The sequence below is a fragment of the Rhea americana genome, unplaced genomic scaffold (genome assembly GCF_003343005.1).
Source record: "Rhea americana isolate MKP2758 unplaced genomic scaffold, rheAme1 scaffold_20, whole genome shotgun sequence".
NCBI lineage: Eukaryota > Metazoa > Chordata > Aves > Rheiformes > Rheidae > Rhea > Rhea americana.
Genome location: NW_028186150.1, coordinates 4,265,623 through 4,286,137, shown reverse-complemented (window position 1 = coordinate 4,286,137; position 20,515 = coordinate 4,265,623). Strand labels below are relative to the sequence as shown.

General features: G+C 34.0%; 1 protein-coding gene across 1 annotated transcript in view; it reads left to right on the top strand.

Moving 5' to 3' along the window:
- Positions 1-20,515, top strand: part of LOC146596517 (ATP-binding cassette sub-family C member 12-like) — a 35,237-nt gene that overhangs the window by 7,175 nt on the left and 7,547 nt on the right. Inside the window, exons 6-22 of the mRNA XM_085303735.1 lie at positions 643-790; positions 1,241-1,389; positions 3,117-3,224; positions 3,726-4,010; positions 4,611-4,682; positions 5,760-5,884; positions 7,567-7,639; positions 9,490-9,693; positions 11,062-11,196; positions 11,294-11,384; positions 11,463-11,528; positions 13,087-13,176; positions 14,338-14,455; positions 15,235-15,248; positions 16,988-17,157; positions 17,935-18,161; positions 19,624-19,761. Coding sequence (XP_085159861.1) covers positions 643-790; positions 1,241-1,389; positions 3,117-3,224; positions 3,726-4,010; positions 4,611-4,682; positions 5,760-5,884; positions 7,567-7,639; positions 9,490-9,693; positions 11,062-11,196; positions 11,294-11,384; positions 11,463-11,528; positions 13,087-13,176; positions 14,338-14,455; positions 15,235-15,248; positions 16,988-17,157; positions 17,935-18,161; positions 19,624-19,761 — 2,213 coding nt within the window. The remainder of the gene's footprint in view (positions 1-642; positions 791-1,240; positions 1,390-3,116; positions 3,225-3,725; positions 4,011-4,610; positions 4,683-5,759; positions 5,885-7,566; positions 7,640-9,489; positions 9,694-11,061; positions 11,197-11,293; positions 11,385-11,462; positions 11,529-13,086; positions 13,177-14,337; positions 14,456-15,234; positions 15,249-16,987; positions 17,158-17,934; positions 18,162-19,623; positions 19,762-20,515) is intronic.

Genomic DNA, 20,515 nt, shown 5'->3' with positions numbered 1-20,515 from the left:
TTTCCACAACCAAGATGTCAGCAAGGTTGTGGACATCTAAGGTATCAAATGGCCATCAAAGGCACCATGGACCCTTACGTTAGTTATCCGACCAACCCTTCAGACCTGTCCTCCTGGTCAGCCAACAAGAAGGTGCAGGGTAAATAACTAAGACATTTGTGGAAGTTATAGAAGAACTTCATATGCAAAGTTGTTCTTCATATTTCAGAAGTTCTCCATTTTTTGTATGTTCTTAAAGCAAATTGATGTTTTATATTAATAGGTAGTTACTATTATATATATGTATATTTAACAAAAGCCAATCTTTATTTTTGTTATGTACATACTAGTATACAATGATAGGTATAAAAAGGTAATCTTGACTGATCTGCTTAGGGACCGAGAGACTACTGTAATAGGTAGCAAAATGTAATAGTAGCCTCAAGAATAAATATTCTACGGGGAATTTGGAAACATATATGCTTGAAAATATAAACTTCAACAGAGATCACAGGCCAGTTTAAGAAGGGTGGCCTGTGCTTTTTAACGTATTTCTATTTTATTATATTCACATGTTCAAGCAACTCTACTTACGTTCATTATTTGTCAGATATTTCTGCATTAAGGGAATGTTCTAACAAGATTTTTACAACTTGATTGCAGATAAAGATGGCTAAATTCACAACTGTATTCCGACAAGCAGCAATTTCAGTAACCGATAAGCGTGTGCAAATAATGAACGAGATTTTAACATGCATTAAATTGATTAAAATGTATGCTTGGGAAAAGTCTTTTGCRACAACAATCAAAGGTATAGAAAATTATGATTTGAAAGTAGCATACACGTTTGTAATCGTGGTTTTCTCTCCAGTATCAGGAATTCACAGAGACAGTATATATTATCACAGAGAGGATACAAAGAGAACAGTAACATAAAATAAAATAAATAAATAGTCAAAATACATATTTTCAGCATTTCTGAATTTTACTTATTCAGATTTTATTAGTATTTTCTTTGTTTTAAGACGGAAGATGCACATTGAATATTTGCCTTATTATAAAAAATATTATTTATAGCCAGAGTTAATGTCCATTCATGCATGCAATTCTTGCCAATAATCACTACTTCAAAAAGTAGGATCAGTAAAGGAACGTTGCCACATTGAATGATTTGCTCTTAATATAAGCGTTTGTCTTGTATGATGCTGTCTTGTATGATGCTGTTCATATTACAATATTTAAAAATTTTTGTATTTCACAGGTATAAGAAATATGGAAAAGAAGCTACTGGAAAAAGCAGCATATATACAGAGTATAAATTCTGCTCTGACACCTATTGTATCAGCACTGGCTACTGTCCTGACATTTACTTTACATACCATTTTAAAGCAAGAACTAACTGCATCAGTTGTACGATTTCTTATTTCTTTTTTTCAACAGATATTAGCTTTTTAACTTTGGAGTGTTCTTTTGTTCCGTTTTTACTATGGCATTTTAAATTCATGTACTTATTCTTGAGATTTTTACTAAAGGATAGCTCTAAAATAGAATTGGCTTAATTCTTTTCCTGTGCAGCTTGCACGTAGCTACCAAGCATGAGTGACTACTGTTAAATACTGCAAGATAAATATGCAGTTGATAAATGAAGGTGGTTACTAATTGCAGCACATTCTAAATGAAGATAAATAGTTTTCTTGAAGAATTTAAAATATACATTTTTTTAACAGCAGAAAAAGAATGGACATTTGGGATCATTCATCATCCACAGGTTCTTCAGAGGTTTAAGCTCTGATCAGTGTAATATTCTATACTGCAAACAGCAAATATTCATTCCTTTTAGAAATCAGAAAGCAGATAGAACACTGAAGCAACAAAGGACATTTTAATAGAAAAAAGAAAAAAATAACGCATAGGGAGTTTAACTGAAAAAAAATAGGAACTCCAGTAGAAGAATGAGGATTTATATGAAAAATAGTTACAAAAACAATGAACTAGAAAGAATTTATTTAATTCAGAAGACAGCATACAATATTTGATATGTTATGGGAAAATGACATAACATGAATTTCAGTTTAACCCATAGAAGAGACTTATTATTTGTGTAGGACTGCAATTCTGGCTGCTTCCTGAAATTCTGTCACACCTGAATTACACATATTCATAAGCCAGATCAATTTTTTGTAACACAGTAATTTAAACTTTCAAATATAACTAGTGCTCTGGGGATACCCAATCTGAGACATCTTTAGAAGGGATTGATATTCAAAAGGTATGGAACACAAAACCTTTCAAAAATCAATTTCTTGAAAATATTTCCAATTTAGTACCTCACAAATATTGCAGAAAATGCTGGCCTTATATTTTTCTATGATATTGATCAATCCTTGGAAAAGAAAATGTACCAACCACCTGCTCTTAAAAGATTACATCCATCCAAGATTACTTGAGGAATTAACTCAAAAATGGTAACACATTTCTGTTCTACATAAATTACACAGACAGGAATGTATGAAAATTGGAAGAAAAGCTCGTTAAGTAGAGGCCATCAATAACAAATCAGTAAATCTGATTCCAGTCCTAGAAAGACACTAAATTCATTTAGTAGGGATGAAATGAGGTCTCACTTTGATGTCAGTAGCAGCCAGATGCTTGCCAACACCAGGAGCAAATCTGATTGATTTATTTAAAGGAAAGGCAGAGAATACTAAGGAAAGCAGGGCATTGTGCATGATTTACTTGTATTTCAGTGAAATTTTTGATAAGACATCACATAGGCAGCTTGTGAGCAAGGTAAAAAATGTAGCTTCTCTGGGAATATAATAAAATGGCTAGAGAATTACCTGGAAGGAAGAGTATTGTTAATAGATCAAGTACTTCCCTCATCTAACTTAACCAAATTCAGTGATGTTAAACCAAAGAAGAATTTGCCTCAGGGAATACACGTCATCATATAGTAATGTTCCAAAAATCTCARTGAAGGGATGCGTTTCTTTAAATAAGGAAGATGTGTTTCTTTAAATAGACAGCACAAATGAACAGTATATATTTATCCTCCCTCACTATTGTARAACGCAAATACAACTTTCTTTTCAGTGTTTATTGGAAATGGTAATCTACCTCCTCTATTTCCTTTGCAGGTTTTTAGTGTGATTGCTATGCTTAATGTAATGAAGTTCTCAATTGCAATCTTACCATTCTCAGTGAAAGCAGCAGCAGAAGCTAAGGTTTCTCTAGAAAGACTAAAGGTACATCCTAGTTTTAATATATGTGACAGATTTTTTACATTATAGTCTATAGGTTACTTCAGGTCAAGAGTTTTGTAGACCCACTTCCCAGATTAGGTCAGTGAGTTTTTTTTTGTAATAAGTATCATAATAAGGCTTTGATAGAAGCTAAAGGAAAATTGCACTTTTTTTGGGGTATCTAATTCCAAAGAATGAATTCTATTCATACATTTTTGGAGATGTTTCTGATATACGCATGCAATTTACATACGTATCTACAAACACAAATATATTGATCAATTAGTAATTTCTGCTGCAGTACATGTAACATACTCTTTCCACTGCAGGGAAAACAACTTTCTGTATTGATGATGTTGATAWATTAGATTGTTTTCACAGAATCTTTATCATATTTGACCATGATGGAAACAGAAGTCATATCTGTACTGATTTAACAAAGAGCTAATCTGTTTTTTCATCTTTTACTAAATAGCATTCTTAACTACATTTCTCTTATTTTAGAAAATTCTTGTAACTGAAATACCTCCTATTTATGTAAGTAATCTGAAAAATTCAGAAAATGCCATAATAATGGAAGATGCGACATTATCTTGGGAACAGTTGAATAACTACAGTGAAAAAAGAAATGGAGATAACACAAATACAAAGGGTGTCCATAAAAATCAAGCGAAACAAGGAACAGTACTTTCTTGCTTGGAGCCACCATCTCAGATACTATCTAGAGATGCAGGAAGAGAGAATGGCACAACCATCATTTTGCAGCACTTAAGCTTTACTGTGAAGAAAGTAGGTACATCTTAAAGAAACTATACTAACATAATATCCCATAAGGATTTGGACTTCTGGCTCGCGACCCAGTGCCAGTGCCTTTCATTGCCCTAAAAAACAGCAGGTCGTAAAATCTGACTGGCCTTTCCCCTCCCTGCATTTCCTTCAACTCTTTCTGCTAAGGATTTCTCTCTGATGTACTTAATAGGATTAACAATATTTAAGTATTATTATTATTTGATAAACATTAGAAACTTGGAAACTTGGATCAAGGTCCTATTTTTCCAGATGCTATGCAAGGATAGGATATGATTGATCAAGTTTAGTAGCATGTTTGCTTTTTACAAATTGCAACTGTGGACAAAAAAAGAAATTTTAAACAGTTATCTCAACGAAATATCATGTTCTTATGCTATGTATTCCACACACCAAAAACAGACTTCAGAAAGACTCATGTCACTGCATTAATTCAAATGTCTTAATATATTCACTTAATTTTTAAAGGTTTTTTTAAACTACTTAAAACATTTTAGACTTTGTCTTTGAGAGTGTAAAGACAGGATAGGAATTATTTTATAAATGCAGCTTAGCTATTTTCAGATTATGCCTCTTTTTTAGGGAAAGAYTGTGGGTATTTGTGGAAATGTTGGAAGTGGAAAGAGTGCAATAATATCTGCTATTTTAGGACAGGTATGTACATCACTACAGAGTAACATTTTCCTTTTATTTTCCTGATGTGAAAGACATACACAATTGAAACAGTTCTATGTGAGCGCAGGACGTATATGGTTACTCACATTTGCTTCCTTAAAGTGTGGTTAAATACTACTAATTAAATTGGAAAGGGCAAATCATTCACTATCAACTGCATCAATGAACATAATGCTGTTTCAGAAGATTCTTTTCTATTGTTTTGTTTCCTGATGTTCTGAGAAAGATTGGGACAGGCTGTCAACTTCTGAAACAATAGCTGAACGACGATAATCAACTACTGAGGATTTTCCATATGAGATTTTGGAGTAGATCTAATTGATCCTCATATATTCTGTATGGGAAAAATATATTCAAATAAGAGACACAGGAAAGAATTCACAAGGCAATAATTAACACTACTTATTAGTAGTATTAGTATGTAACGCTAATATAACATTAATAATTATTACAATTACTGATACCTAAGATGATCTACAGCACTCATATTCCTGCACTTCTCAGGCTATTACCAAAAAGGAAGAAAAAAAAAAAAAAAAAAAAAAAAAAAGAAAAAAAGGGAATTTTTAATGCATTCCTAAAATGCATTCTAAAATGCATTTTAGTGCATTCTCCTTTTAAAAGGAAAAAAAAAAAAAAAAAAAAAACATGGAAGACCAAAGAGAGCAGTGAGCAGTGCCAATAATCCTGTGACACTGGCTGTGACCGTTGGAGACAAGCAACAAGAAAGGAGGGAATGAGGGAATGAGAGGAATGGAAGAGAGAGTCAAAAACAATATGGCCTGCAGGCTGCTATTTGCCCTAAACTAGCAAAAGCTGCAAACTACAGCCTAAGAGGACTGGTTACAAATATTTCTATACAAGTTCAGGGTCGTCTTTAGTGTCTTTTAAAATTTCTGGGTTTTTATACTGCAATGTACTTAAATTCAAGATTAGTGCAAAATAGCTTGATCTACTAATTCTCCAGTATTTCAAGTCACATTATAGTGAAGTCAGATATATATTAATCATACAACAATAGAAAACATTATCTTAAGCACTAAACTGCTGTTTCAGATGAACCTCTGTGATGGGACAGTAGCTGTTGATGGAACATTAGCATATGTATCACAGCAAGCCTTTATATTTCATGGAAATGTAAGAGAAAATATATTATTTGGAGAAGAATACAATGAGCAAAGGTAAATGCCAGACTACCAACATCTCTGCAACCCACAACCTCTGACAATTAGACTTAAAAAGCCATTACATATTCATGAATTTGTTGCTACTTTTTGAAATACATAATCAGAACAAATATCTGAACTTATGTTTGTCACCCCATGGGCTGAGGAAACAAAGCTGATAATTGACTTCCACTATCCCCTTTATTGTTGTTCACTCATGCTGGAAAAACAGGCATCTTATGGTCATATATTTAATAGACCAGGAGAAGCTAAAGGTATTTAGTTTTTTCTGCATGCTGAACCTTTGGATTCATGCTGTAGCCATTAACACCAAATACAATTTCCCAAGGTGTTAACTCCTGAGTCACCACTAGAAAGAGGTATCACACACTTAAAGGCAGCATTTTATCTTTGATACTCTCAGTCTCCACATAATGTAGTTTTCCAAACATTTCTTATACATAGAACTTGAGCTTTGCAATCTGAGCAATAATGTTTAGCAGTTAAATTGTTTTTATATATCTAAAAGCAATCAATTCATAAAACACTGGATATTTTCAGTCTTCTGGTCTTGCATTCACAAAAATTAAATATTGCACCTTATTGCTACTGCTATGTAGTAGTGTACAAACTTCAAATGCAACAGCATACATTCTCTCTTCTCAAGAGAGAAGAAAACTGCATTAAATTTGCCATTAACTAAACAACAAAACATCCTAAAAAATTCAAAATGAGTTCTCAAATTATTAACTAATACTGTACAACCACAGCGTTTTACTTGTAAGATAATTCTGCACAGAGTTCTTAAAATTTGCAAGTTTCCATTTGCTTTCCTAATACTTATCCCTGATAATATCTCATTCCCCCAAAAGTCTTGACCATTAAGAAATCTGCTCTTCATTGTTCCAAACACCGGATGTGTGTGTGGGGGGGGTGGTTTCTAAGAAAGAATGTAATTTGCTTATACGTCCACTCAAGCAGTGCTTACAGATCTAAACCAAAGTAAAAAGAGGATCCAGAGCAGCACAGTGAAAAAACCCTCAATACAGCTTTGGATTAGCTAGGACACCCATGCCACTCAGGCGGCATCACGCAGTTACCAGCCTGGCTTCCGAAACAAATGAAAATTGTGGGGGTTATAGGTAACAGCTCAAATACATCTGGCTTTAAAGCTATCTAGGATACTCAATTCCACAGTGACAGAGACTCATTTCCTTAAATTTCTACCTCCCACAATTCATATTTTAAGGATTTTTTACATTTCCAGAGCAGAGTTAGAAGTTCTTAATGTTAATCAGAATGAGATCCAGGGATAAGCATACTGATAATATGTTATCAGTCAAGTCCAAGAAATCCTAAATGAAATCTCATGGCAAATCAACAAGTTGCTGGCTAACAAGAGAGGTCAGAATTTCAGATCCAGTGATCCTTGCCTAAAATGTAAGCTAGATAGTACAACAATATATATCTTCTCATAAAGAACATCATAGTGAGAATTAGAGACAATACCACAGGTCTGACAGTATGATACAGCTGCAACTTTACGCAGTGAAAACAAGAGAGCAGTTTGAAGCACTCAGCCATACACCTGTACAGTTCAAAACACTGTTTTGGAACACAGATGCAACAATTAATAAAAATGCACAAGGTTTTATTCAGATGATGAGAAATAAAAAATGCTAAACTTTTACTTTCAGATACAATTATGCAGTAAATGTATGCAGCCTAGAGTCAGATATGAAAACTCTTCCTCATGGAGATATGACTGAAGTAAGTATTACTACACATACTAAAAATCTAAATGTGATTGAAATAAGTATTACTATACATGCTAAAATATAAGCAATTACATTGCCATTTAAGAAAAAAGAAGGTGGAAAAAAAAGAGATACAAGGATAGCTTTTAAGATTCTTACATTTCTGTGAATAAAACTACATCACGTTCTCACAAACAAAAATGGTAAAACTGAGTAATGATGCAGAGAGAGGTTTACTTGTGTCTTTATAATAAGAAGCTCTTGTTAGCAGTCTCCTGAGGATGATTGTTTTCTCTTCTGCTGTTTCAGTGTTTCCAGGGATTTGCTTGGTTACTGCAATCATTTACAGTTAACTAACACGGGGCAGTGCCTCAGCTGGCGTAAACTAAAGTGAATGAGGCTATACTGTATTATAACTGCTAAGTATCTGTTACTGAATGCTGAGATTGGTTCTTTCCAAATGGTGAATTAACTGAAGAATTTTCTCCTTTTGGCTTTCTGTTCACATTTGTAAGAATCTCAAATGTTTTGAGGTTAGTCTTAATTTTAAGTGACTAACCCTTGGTCTGCATTTAGGGATTCAAAATGCAGATGAAAAATTTTACAGTAGAAAATTATACTGATTGATTAAACTAACTGTTCAACAGGCATGAATTTCAAATGATGTCATTGCTTCTAATCATCACAGCAAATACTAAGCTGATCAGTCACAAAATCAAGTACCAAGTAGTACCACCCATAATCATTTTGCTCCCCTTGAGATTTCACCTTTTTCTTTCAGAAATTGTGGTGGAATGAAAACAAGTTTCAGCACTGGAGATATCTGTCAACTTATAATAGGTCAGTTATTCACTGACCTGACCTGTTCTGAGAAAGGCCTTTTCCTTCCACTAGCTAGAGAAGTAGCTGTTAGCAGGAAAGATATCTAAACAAAGTTAAATAAYTTTCTACTCCTTTGAGGGAGTCTAATTTCTTTAGGTGTCTGTTGTGGGAAAACTCTTGATTACATGCTGCCATTCTTATTTCTGTTTTGGGAAAGACACAGGTTTATATCCTTCAGAAAGATCTGGGATCAAACGCTGTATGGAATCCAGAAAACTGTTAGGTTTGGCTGGATTAATATCATAAAGAATTTTTCTACTCAATTTCTTTCTGCTCATTTTCCTTTTACCAGTTATTTGTTGACCATCTCTGTGAAAAGTACTGATTCTCTGAAACATTTTGAAGCATACAAGAAAACTCATGTTTCTTCACTGTTAAGATAGTTCATTAGTAGCTTCAGACAGGTTCACTTTTTTTTYCCCCAGATTTCACTACAATGAAGAGACATTCTGCTACAAACCTTCATTTTAGTGACTCCTGGACTGAAAAGATGTGATAACTGAAGTAACTAGAAAGACATGAAATTAAGGTCTAAATTTGCTACAAACTCCCAGAAGTTTCAGGGACATGTCAATCAGGTTATGCCTATCTCACTGTGAGGGAATCCTTTCTTATAACCATAACATAACTAAAATTACCAAACATCAGGAGACATGTGATGGAGCTTTTTTTTTTTTAATGAATGTGCGAAAGTCAACAACTGCAATACAGTAACACACACACACACACACACACACACACACACACACACACGAGTCACAGAATCAAGCCTCACAAAGTTTGTGAAATGTGATGCATCTTCTCAATGGAAAGCTAAAACTCTTCTAGGTAAGTAAATCCTCACCTGATTGAGAACAAAGCCTTATAACGAATGGAAATCAAGGACCAATGCAATTGATAAATGTAGAGCTATCATCTATAATACTGTGCTTTGTACTGTGTCTGTCCTCTGATTATGTAGTTATATTTTCCTATTTAAAGATAGGAGAAAGAGGTCTCAACCTTTCTGGTGGCCAGAAGCAAAGRATCAGCTTAGCCCGTGCTGTTTATGCCAACAGAGATATTTATTTGTTGGATGATCCCCTATCAGCAGTCGATGCACACGTTGGAAAGCATATTTTTGAACGATGCATAAAAGAGGCCCTTAAAGGAAAAACAATACTGTTAGTAACTCATCAACTACAGGTAAATTTTTTTAAAAAGTTTAGCTTTCACTTATGAATATAATGGTATAAAAAGTATATAAAATAGTAATATGCAAGTAGGTAAACTAGTATATGCAAGTAAGTGYTTTACACTTGTTTCATTTGATTTCAGAGTTTTCTTTTTGCCCATAGAGGCTGGAAACATGGGGTGGCATTTTTTCTTAAAAAAAAGAGAAAGTGCCTTTCAGGAAAGGGTGGAATAAAACAGATGGCCATGAAAGACAGTTAGCAGATGTGTAAACATCTTTAAATGCTTTTTTCAGAGTACAAATACTTTGAAAGGTAAAKTGTTAAATGGAAAGCAACTTCATCTTTTGAAAACTGAATAATTCAGCCACTGTTATCTACAAGGCAAAACCAAAGACTCAAAATGAGAGCGAGTATCTACTACTACCATTTCCTATGTGGGCACCTTCGATCATTCCAAACATTCCAAAGGCTTAAAACACGTTGCCTTTGCTGACAGGTGTTTTCTTTTTAACTTATATGCTAGCTTGACCTGATTCTCCCTTTGTTCCCAACATGATCCTGGACTCTGAAACTTCCAACCTGAGTGGACAGGCAGCCCCAAATTTGCATTCAAATAGACACACCCCCAACGCTGACTCACTCACAGCAGAAGCCATCACCCCAGCAATATATTATGATCTCAGCTTTCTCAGTACTTCATTGAAGCATAGGTGTTTAAGTTCAGAATTACACATGAAATTTCTCCTCTCTGCCTAACGACAGCTCTGGCCACGAAGAACAAGCAGCAGCCAGCTTGCTTTGTCACCCCTCTCAGAATCTGACATACAAGATTGTTGGAAGGCAGAAAACAAGGAAGAGTGGGATGAAATCATGCTTCTTTTTTGGCAGTCTAAGAGAAATGTTGAGACCTTGGAGCTATAGCTGATATCATTTGGCTGTACTAAACTCAGTTCTATACAGAATAAGCACTAGGAAAGCACAGTGAGAATAGCTTCTTTGTCATTATTTCTCTCAACTGCCTTCACTATTTATTAAGCACAATCTAATGAAAGAGCAAGAATATGTTGGTTAGAAGGACAGATATGTTTTGGTGGAATTCATCTTCTCTGTTTTCATCATTTAGGCTGAATCTTTACAACAAAATTGGTTATATTGGAAAGCTGGTTAAAAACTTTAATGCATATAGTTGTGAAGCACAGATAAGAGCATAGACATTTACATGATGGTAGCAAATGATCACCGAACTGCTGAAATTTTCTGAGCTGTGAAATGAAAATTGCTAATTTTCATCATACCATTTGCAAGTACTAGATATTTGCATTTATTTCCACGCAATTGCAATACTTACAGAATTAACTTTACATTTATAAAAACATAGTATTTAGAATTCTGTGATGAAGTAATCCTATTAGAAGATGGAAAAATATGTGAAAGTGGAACACACAAAAATTTGATACAGAAGAAAGGACACTACGCTCAGCTGATTGAAAATCTTCATATGGAGCAAGAAAAGGTAACAGTTATCCTTTCATATTATATACACACCACTATTTCCATGCTTTAGAGAATGGCATTTCAAGTTTCATATGCACATTCATGCTTTCTTTTAGACGCCAAAACATATTTTTATTGAGTCACTTATAGAAACACAAGACAAAAGTGACATCTCAGGAAGTTCTCATGAAGGAGCTGAAAATCACGGTAAAATAATTTTTTTTAATTTTGAATTATTGATATGCTGAACAAAAAGGCTATTTAATTATTATTTCTTATTTGTAGTTTCTGATATGTCTGATGAGGAAAATAAAGCACCAAGGAAAGAACCCCAAGAAAGAAGCAATGCAGGTATGTTGCACAGAAACACTTTAYTCTAGGTTTTTTCCCAGATTGTTTTTAAACAAACTCAGTGTGAAGCTTAAAGTACATAGATGTTAGAAATTAAAGGAACTGAGCCCTTCAAAACATGCTCTTCACCCAGCACAGCTTGTATCTCCTCCTTATTCTACTCATTAATTATAAGCTTCTGAGAATAGATATTGTCTTACCACTTTTTCCCTGTCTTTGTTTATGGGTTAGCTTAGGTAGAGTTTAAATACATAAAAGCCATGTAAGTCACCTAATTCCAAAACTAAAATCCTTGAAACTCYTACTACTTTTTCTTGCACTGAAGTTTCACAATTTGTTTCTCTGTCATCTGAGCAACTTGGAGATCAGTTTCTAATCTCCATCAAGATTCACAAATTAGCTTTGCCTCTGCTTATACAAATTGCAGGGCTTGAACTGGTGAACACATTGAGAGAACGTTTAACAGGTCCTGCTCAACACAAAAAAACATGAATTGAGCAGGAGAGAGTATGGGTTCCCTTAATCAAATACATTCATTTTTAGAAACATGGGGGGGGGGGGGGAATTTTGCAGTAAAAATAAACAGAGAACACACTGAAAGTAAAATTAGTATCAACATGTGAGAATGGTCATTTTGGGTTAGATCAACAGTCCTTCTAGCCCGGTACCTGCTCTCCAAACAGCCGCCAGAAGTGGACACCTAGCAAAGAGTGACAATTTGGCAAACATACATAGTACTTCTCTTGATATATGCCGAATTTCAACTATTTTCAAATCATAGCCTTCCTGAACCAATTGCAGTTTCTGATATTTAGTAATCTTCAATGGATTTCTTACTTGTGAACTTGTCCAGCCTATATTTGAACCCACGTAGAGTACCCACAACAATTTCTACAGATTTACTGCATGTGTTACAAAGAACCATCTCCTTTTGCTTGGTTTGCTTCATTCCAGTTATTGTTCTGGAAAATACTGAACACTGAATTCCTACCCACTCTCTTCATTTCACTTATGCTTTTGAAGATATCTATCACATCATCCCACAGTTATTTTTTTCTAGCTTGAGGGGTCATTTCACAGACAACAAAACATTTCTTAGCTATACCAAAAAAAAAAAAAAATATATCAATCCAGAAACATTAAGGTGGGAAGTGGGTTTATAACGTTTTACTTGGAACAAAATTTGTGTTCTGCATTCCTTTCTATTGACATTTATTTTGTCAGGGATCAGGAAGAAGAAATAGAATATCAATAGAGTTTTGTATGCAGACCTAAAAGCTATTCATCATTCTTAGTAAATACACGTAATTTATCACAACCTTCTAGTCATTCAATAACCATTACAAAACCAAAAGGGCTATTTACCATATAGCAGCATTTAGCAAAAGCACAGATTCTACGAATGAATAGGCACACTTGACAAATGTTCTTATGAAACAGTTAACACAGATTCTTTTGTCTGGTTATTGTGCTAAAAACATGCTTAATATTAGTAGACATTGTTTTAAAAATGACCACATCTACTCCTACAAAGAAGAATTTTCTATTTATATTGCAGCTCCTATAAACCAACTTGTTCAAGAAGAAGAAAAACAGGAAGGTTCGGTGACATGGAAAACCTATCATTCTTACATTAAAGCTTCCGGAGGTACCTTAGGCAAAGAGATTTCTATTAATTTTTCACTTTTCAGTGTACAATTTCATTCTTARAGATAGGGTTCACTAGGTCTCTGTTCTTCTTTCATCCAAAGCTTTAAGGTGCACAGTATCAAACTGGGTTGTTCTTTGTCTCAGCTAAAGATATCTGCTTTAATGTTATTAGAATGTGACAACCATACTACATTAAAGAACACATTTTTCAAAAACAAAATGTTACAAACTTTTGAAAAATGTATAAACTAGAAAGACAGACTGCTTCTTTCTTCTCTTTAAAGAAAAACCTTTTAACAGAAAAAATAATTTGAAAAAAATAGAAAAAAAATCAGACATTGCATAGCCAGAGTGAAAAATTAAACAGCTACATTTGGTTCTCACTAAGATCTTACCAAAATCTGGAACACCTTGGTATTGGTGAAGTGCATTACAGTAAGAAGTCAGCAGTGAAATTCAGATATGATTCGCTATATTTCCAGGGTACATAGATGTGAGATTATATTTAATGGCAATTGCAAACTAGAATCATTTAGAAATATTTTGTTATTTAATTGCATATGTGCTCTTTATCTATATGACATTATTCCGTTGATCTTGAGCTCTCTAAAAAGAGGACTGAGACCCACTTAAATTTTTACAGGTGCATTTTCAATTTTGAGAATCTCTGTTGGATTTGGGCCCAGTATGTACTGCTGACTGAACATTGGTTCTTTTAGATTTAGGGCTTTTGTGCAGCATCCTGTCATTTCTCATAATATGCATATAAAATATTTTCTCTCAGCCATTAATGAAGTCACTCAGGAGGAGTATATCATGCATGAGATGTACACTCACATGAAAACTTTGGAGTCTGCTCCTTTGGCATGTTTCTGATAAATACCAAGTTAGATATTCCCCTGTACACAAACTAAGTTTTGATGTTCTTAAGATTTTATTTGGACAGAATTTAAATTAATGCCACTAAGAAAAAAACAATTATACAATTATTCTCCCCATTCTCATTTTTGTGAATGGAAGTTCTACATATATACGGAAAGAAAAACAGATAAGAGTTAAGTAATAACATCTCTGCTGAAAAGCTATCTAGCAGATTATGGAAATATCATGTGTTAAACTACTTCTATTCCATCAATTTGGTGCGATGTTCCATTTCTAGGTTTCACATTGTCATCTTTCATAGTACTCCTTTTTATGCTGATGATTGGCTCTTCAGCCTTCAGTAACTGGTGGTTGAGTTTCTGGGTAGAGCAAGACTCAGAGGTATGTGCACAAGTGTAATAATTTTCTAGTTAATTTTTAATTCTTCAAGGGATAGTTACAAACATATTTGAGCAATATGAGCAATAAAGTTCAAATCTATTTTATTTGTAATCTACTTAGTATTAAAGAACTAGGTCATTTGCACTGTTCCTTTTTTTTCAGCTACTACTGCAGATTCATTTTTTATTAATCTTAATTTCTCTCCATCTCACTAACTGCACATCTGTCTTTCATGGTCTTCATCAACCCTCCTGCCCACATTTCAGAGCCACCCTCTTCTCCTAAGATCTTTCTGAAGTTGTTCTTAAAGTGTTCTGGGCTGTTAGTACTGTTTACACAGTGCTCACTGTTTAATCACTGTTTATATTATGATAGTATAATTATTTATTACTCATATATTATCATTATCATTCCATTATTATTATTATATATGAACTTAGCTTACATTACTATGACTGCTTTGCTCTCTCCAGTAAATGTATTACATCCTTATTTTCAGTATTTCCCCCTTCCCTCCAATGTGCCATTCCTGGTTTCCTGTGGTCTCCACAGACTCAATCTGTATCATCCTTTCATAACTGTTTTTATACAATACCCCCGTAGACATTCATACACTTCTCACACTTACAGGTTCCTTTGGAATCCTTCTTTTGTATTCCCCCAAACATAGGATTTCATTTCTCATCCTTTCCTACCCACTGATCCATATAACTAAAATATCTTTTATTTTTTCTTTAATTTCTGCAGTATAGAATAAAGTTGACTGACTAGGATATAGAACCATGCTTCTCAGGAATTCAAAGCTGTGTAAATTATTTATGTCTCTGCACTTTCTCATGTTAAGACTGTAGATATGACTCATGCACTGATCTGTAATCAGCATACTGATTTTAACACAACACAACCAGGTTTCAGATGGCTATCATGAATTAAAGAGCGACTTAGTACTAAGCTGTACCCCCCCTCACCACCACAGTATTAAAGAAACTCTTGGGCAAATCAGTTGACTATTTCTGAAAGGCATCACACAGTCAGCTCTTCGACCTGGGTAGTCCACTGACCTCCCCTTTTCTAAATAAAATTGAAAAATGCTTTAAGAAGGTACTTAGCTACTGAGAGGAGCAGCCAAAAGAAAGGAAGGCAAGCACAAAACATAACCTCACCTGGTGCTACAAACATCGTAGCACCTTCTCCCTGTTGCTGATTAAAAGCTTACAAAATAAATGGGATATTTGTCAGCTCACTTTATCCCCAAATGTAGATTTCCTACAAAACTTTCACTAACTTTATATTAATACACAGGAAAACAACTTAGGAATAAAATTTCTGTATCCTGTGTTTGTAACTCCTGACAATATTAGTATTAGTCTACTGTTATTATTAGAACCATAAAACAAAATTCTCAACCTCATYTGTTTTCCTCCTAAAAGGATGAAACAGAAATGCAAATTAACCACAAGCAGAAAAAAAACATAAGCAGAAAAAAAAAGTGAAAGATTTTTAATAACACGCTTCTATTAAACAACCAACTAAAAATATTGCTACAAATGGATGTCTTTGTCAGGCTCTTTGGATAGATTCAGTGTTTCTCCTTACTTCAACCTTTTCTTCTTCCTATCTTGTCTATTACTATATCCAGAAAGGAGGAATTAAAATGCTCCTAAAAACATTCCATTCACTTCTTTGCAACAATTTGTCCCTTTTTTTTCCCAAGTATCACAGTAAGAACTCTAGCAACTGTCCTTGTTTTAAGTGAAAAAGTATGGTTTTTAGAAAGTATCTGCAGCTTTCCCTATAGAAAATTCTTAATTCAAGGTATTTATATAATTTGATAGATACAATGGGAGCGCACAGAACTTTAAAAATATTATTCCTGGAAGAAGAGAGATCTAGCAACCCGAAATACATTACAGCCACCTGAAACTTGTTACAATGACACAGAGCTCAGAAAGATTATTCTCTCTAACTATTAACTTTATACTGCCTGTGAAACATTTTTGTTCAGTAGAGGAAAAAGCACAAATGATCAGGTTATTCAGAACCTAAAGAAAAGTCTTTAAGCATTTAATATGGATGAAAATGGAAAAAAAAAATCAATAGCCAAATCAAATGGAAAGTCAATTAAAAGAAGATAACTTAAATATAGGTCAAAATTTAGTTCTTAAGTGGTGGAACTGAATGCTGTAAAGCTTTATATAGTACTGAGCTAATGTATCTGCAAACTTATTACAAAAGTTTCATGAAATTTAAAAACGACAATCTTAAAAACACTATAATATAAAAAATGACATCTAGCTTATAAAGCTGAGTCAAGAAATTCACTGTGATTGAAAATTCCATATAGTTTTCTTCAGACACAGAAGAATTTTTAAGAGAAAGCAGAGAAGATGAGGTATCTTCTGCTTTAGCTGCTTTGTTTTCCTCCACTCCTATGAGCTAGATAACTGCTTATCGTCATATCCGCAAAAAATCTAAGGTTTAAATTATGGTTTTGTTTCTTTTTGTTTTAAAGGAAAGCTACAAATTTTTGGATAATGAAGCAAAAGGCATTTCTGTGCTGGCAACCACCTCAGATAACCCTAGAACGCGCTTTTATCGTTTAATATATGGAATTAGCATGGTGACCATGATCATACTAAGCATCGTTAAAGGGTTTGCTTTTACAAAGACAACATTAAAGGCTTCTTCTACATTACACGATAGTTTATTTTATAAGGTAAAGAAACTGCCTTCCTGTTTATAGTTAAAGAATAATTATTTAATATTAATTTTATCTAGACTTCTTTCAGTCAGAGATAAAGAGAAACTTCTAAAATTAGATTCATCCTGTTCTGAGATAAAATGGAACAGGTCAGATGAATAATTCTCTAGAAGTGTGTACTTCTCTCTGTTGACAGTAAAGAGTTTAGGTAACTGGTTYAGATATAGAAATCTGCATTATAACTATCTGAGCCACATTAGATGAATCTAAGCCTTTGTATCAGGTTTTCTGTTGCTATAAGAATACTATCTATAAGAACGTCTTAACCATGAACATTCATAAGTGTCTAAACCTTCTGCAGTGAGAAGTTTTCTATAAATAGAAACCAGTATTCTGTGCAACCTGGATATACACAGAGACTACAGCACTTCTAATTTGCTAAAACATAAAGGTGCTATTTTTCTGGTACAAGTTGCAGAACAGCTGAGTAGAGGTAGTATGACTGTGCTCTGAAATCAAGTCCTTGATACCCTGACTCTTGTGCATTTATTTTATTTTTGCTTTTAAAAAAAAGCATAACAAAATGGTTTTAAGTCATGTTTATTTTACTTTCAAAAGCTTTACTTCACTTTCAAAATCTGCTTTATAAACACTGATGTTATAAAAGCTATAATAAAATTGTTTGCTACTCCTATAATTTTAATCTTAGCCAAGATTACAGCTTACTACACAAGACTAAATACAGTAAAAGATAGATTACCATCTGATTCTGCTATTTCCCTTTATCCACAGGTCTTGCAGAGTCCAATGAGTTTCTTTGATACAACTCCCACTGGCAGGCTAATGAACCTTTTTTCTAATAATATGGATGAATTGGATGTGAGCCTTCCATTTCATGCTGAGAATTTTTTGCAGCAGTTTTTTATGGTTGTCTTTATTCTAGTCATAATAGCCCTTGTTTTTCCTTTTCTTCTACTTGCAGTTGCTATCATAGCCATTATTTTTCTTCTTCTTTTTAAGTAAGTTCACATACTATTCTTTCACAGTATTTTAAGTGATTTAAATTTTTTTGTTTGACCTGTAGAAAAGCACACACCAGTGTGTGCTTTTGTATTTTAAACTTCATTTCTGCAGATTCTTTTGTAAAGGCTTATCAGAAACTGAGATCTATAGAACCATATATCTTAAATAGCAAGTATATAAAGCAGAAAATGGCAAGCTGTCAATTATTTTCTGCTTTTTATATAAAGGACTACATTTCAGTCTTTGGTTAACCCATCTTCTGCTGAGAGAGACAAGCCTGTTATCTGTCTCGAGTGAGATTACAGAGGTAGATGTCATCCACTACTGTGTCTACACCCAGAGCCCTATAGCTGAAAACAAAGACCAGAAATAGGCCAGGTTAGCAGGAGGGGCATAGTCAAGTAGCTGGAAATTCAATGTTGTAGCATGATAGGCAGCATCCTGCAATGCAGGAATTACGATAATTCAAAGATACCTTCTCACATTCAACCACTGCCCCAGAGTATCCAATTCTTGTGAAAGACAGATGAGTGATTAGGTGTGTTGCTATTCCTCAATATTCCTCGAGCTTTTCTCCCCTTCTGACAATATACAATTACAGTATTTTTCATTGTTTTTCTTGTAYGCACACAGAAATATACAAGACATTATATTCCCCTCAATTTTTAAAATATGTCATATTTCATTGTTCATAATGCATCAAGAATGAAATGAGACAAAATACTTTCTGGGCAAGTGTCTTGTGTTGTTACATTTTGAATGCATTATGAGGACTGAAATATGACAGGAGATTCCGAGTACTGAAAATGCATTAGCAGCATTTTTCTATACTACAGCCTTGATGGAAGACCTGAGAAGAAACAAGGTATGAAATGGCAAGTGTAGCCAGAGTTTTCAACAGACTAGCGACTAGAGATAAGGAACTGATTCAAATAATGGTAACTACTATTCAAATACCTTTAGCTTTTACAGGCATCTTAAGCTAAAGTCTACAGACAAATATATACAGATACACATATATATATACACACAGATATATATATATATATAAAACACACATACACATACATATAAAATACCTATTTGTTGAAAGTGCAAGCCACTAGGCTGTCCTCTGTGCAGGAAATACAGACTATTTTCTTACTGGCTTCTGAGGGGGCAAAATATTTTTTAAGAGATGAGACTATAGTCTCAATTTTCTCTAAATTGAAAGTAGAACTCAGTTGATAAGATAAAGTGAAGCAGAGGTTGGAAGACTATACAGTTAGGTGTTCTAGGGAGATACAGACACAGCTATAGAGCACAAATATGAGAGCTGTCATTGTACAGGCATTGAAAAGTTTCAGTTCAAATCACCTGCATGCAGCAGTGTCATTATCATATTATTAGCTGTGATTTATACCCACAGATTTTACTGGCATATAAAACCACATACATTGTGTTTCTGTTGTATTACAGAATTTTTCAGAGAACTATCCAAGAACTCAAAAGAATGGAAAATATCAGCAGATCACCCCTGTTGTCTCATATAACTTCTTCTGTGCAAGGTCTCAGTGTAATTCAAGCCTATGACAAAAAAGACAACTATATTAACCAGTAAGATAGAATACCATTAAATATTCTTTGTTTGATTTTGGCTCTGATTTAAACAGATAACACTGCCTTCAGATTCAATTGACTCTGGATACTATAGGCTGGTATCCTCTGTGACTTTGATAAGACCATTCTTTTATCACCCTATTGTGGTTTCATCAAAGGCATCATGCTACACAAGCAGCAAAAATCCTGTAGATTTTTATATTTAGAAAATGAGCAGCCACAGGGATGCTACCAGTTTCCACTACAGAATCTCAAAAGAACCTCAAAAAAAAATAATAAAATAAACAAACAGCCAATCTCACTGTGACAATTTTTAAAAACAGCATATACTTACTTTTGAGCTTTAAGCAATCTAAGACCCTTTAAAACAGATAAGGTTCAACGACTCTCACTAATGGAATATTCTTAAAGGAATAGAGATTTACACAGAAAAAGAACAAAACCTGCAGGCTTAATTTTCACTGTCACAGACTGGACARTGGCCCCATTGACTAGAGGTGACACAGAATCCTGCAAGTTCTCTTGGCCATTCTTATTTTATGGTCCATAGAACTGCAAAAAGAAATACAACTTATAAGTCACTCTTACTTTAGATATGTACTGGGTGACCAGTGATCTGGCCCACAACAACTTCTGGCTTTCTTTACTTCCACTAAAGCTTCTTAGGGGACACACTTATTTTAAATTTCTCAGGGCCACTGGTTACTACAGATCCATATCTAAAAGGTGTAGCCCCTATTTTTCCCGTTTG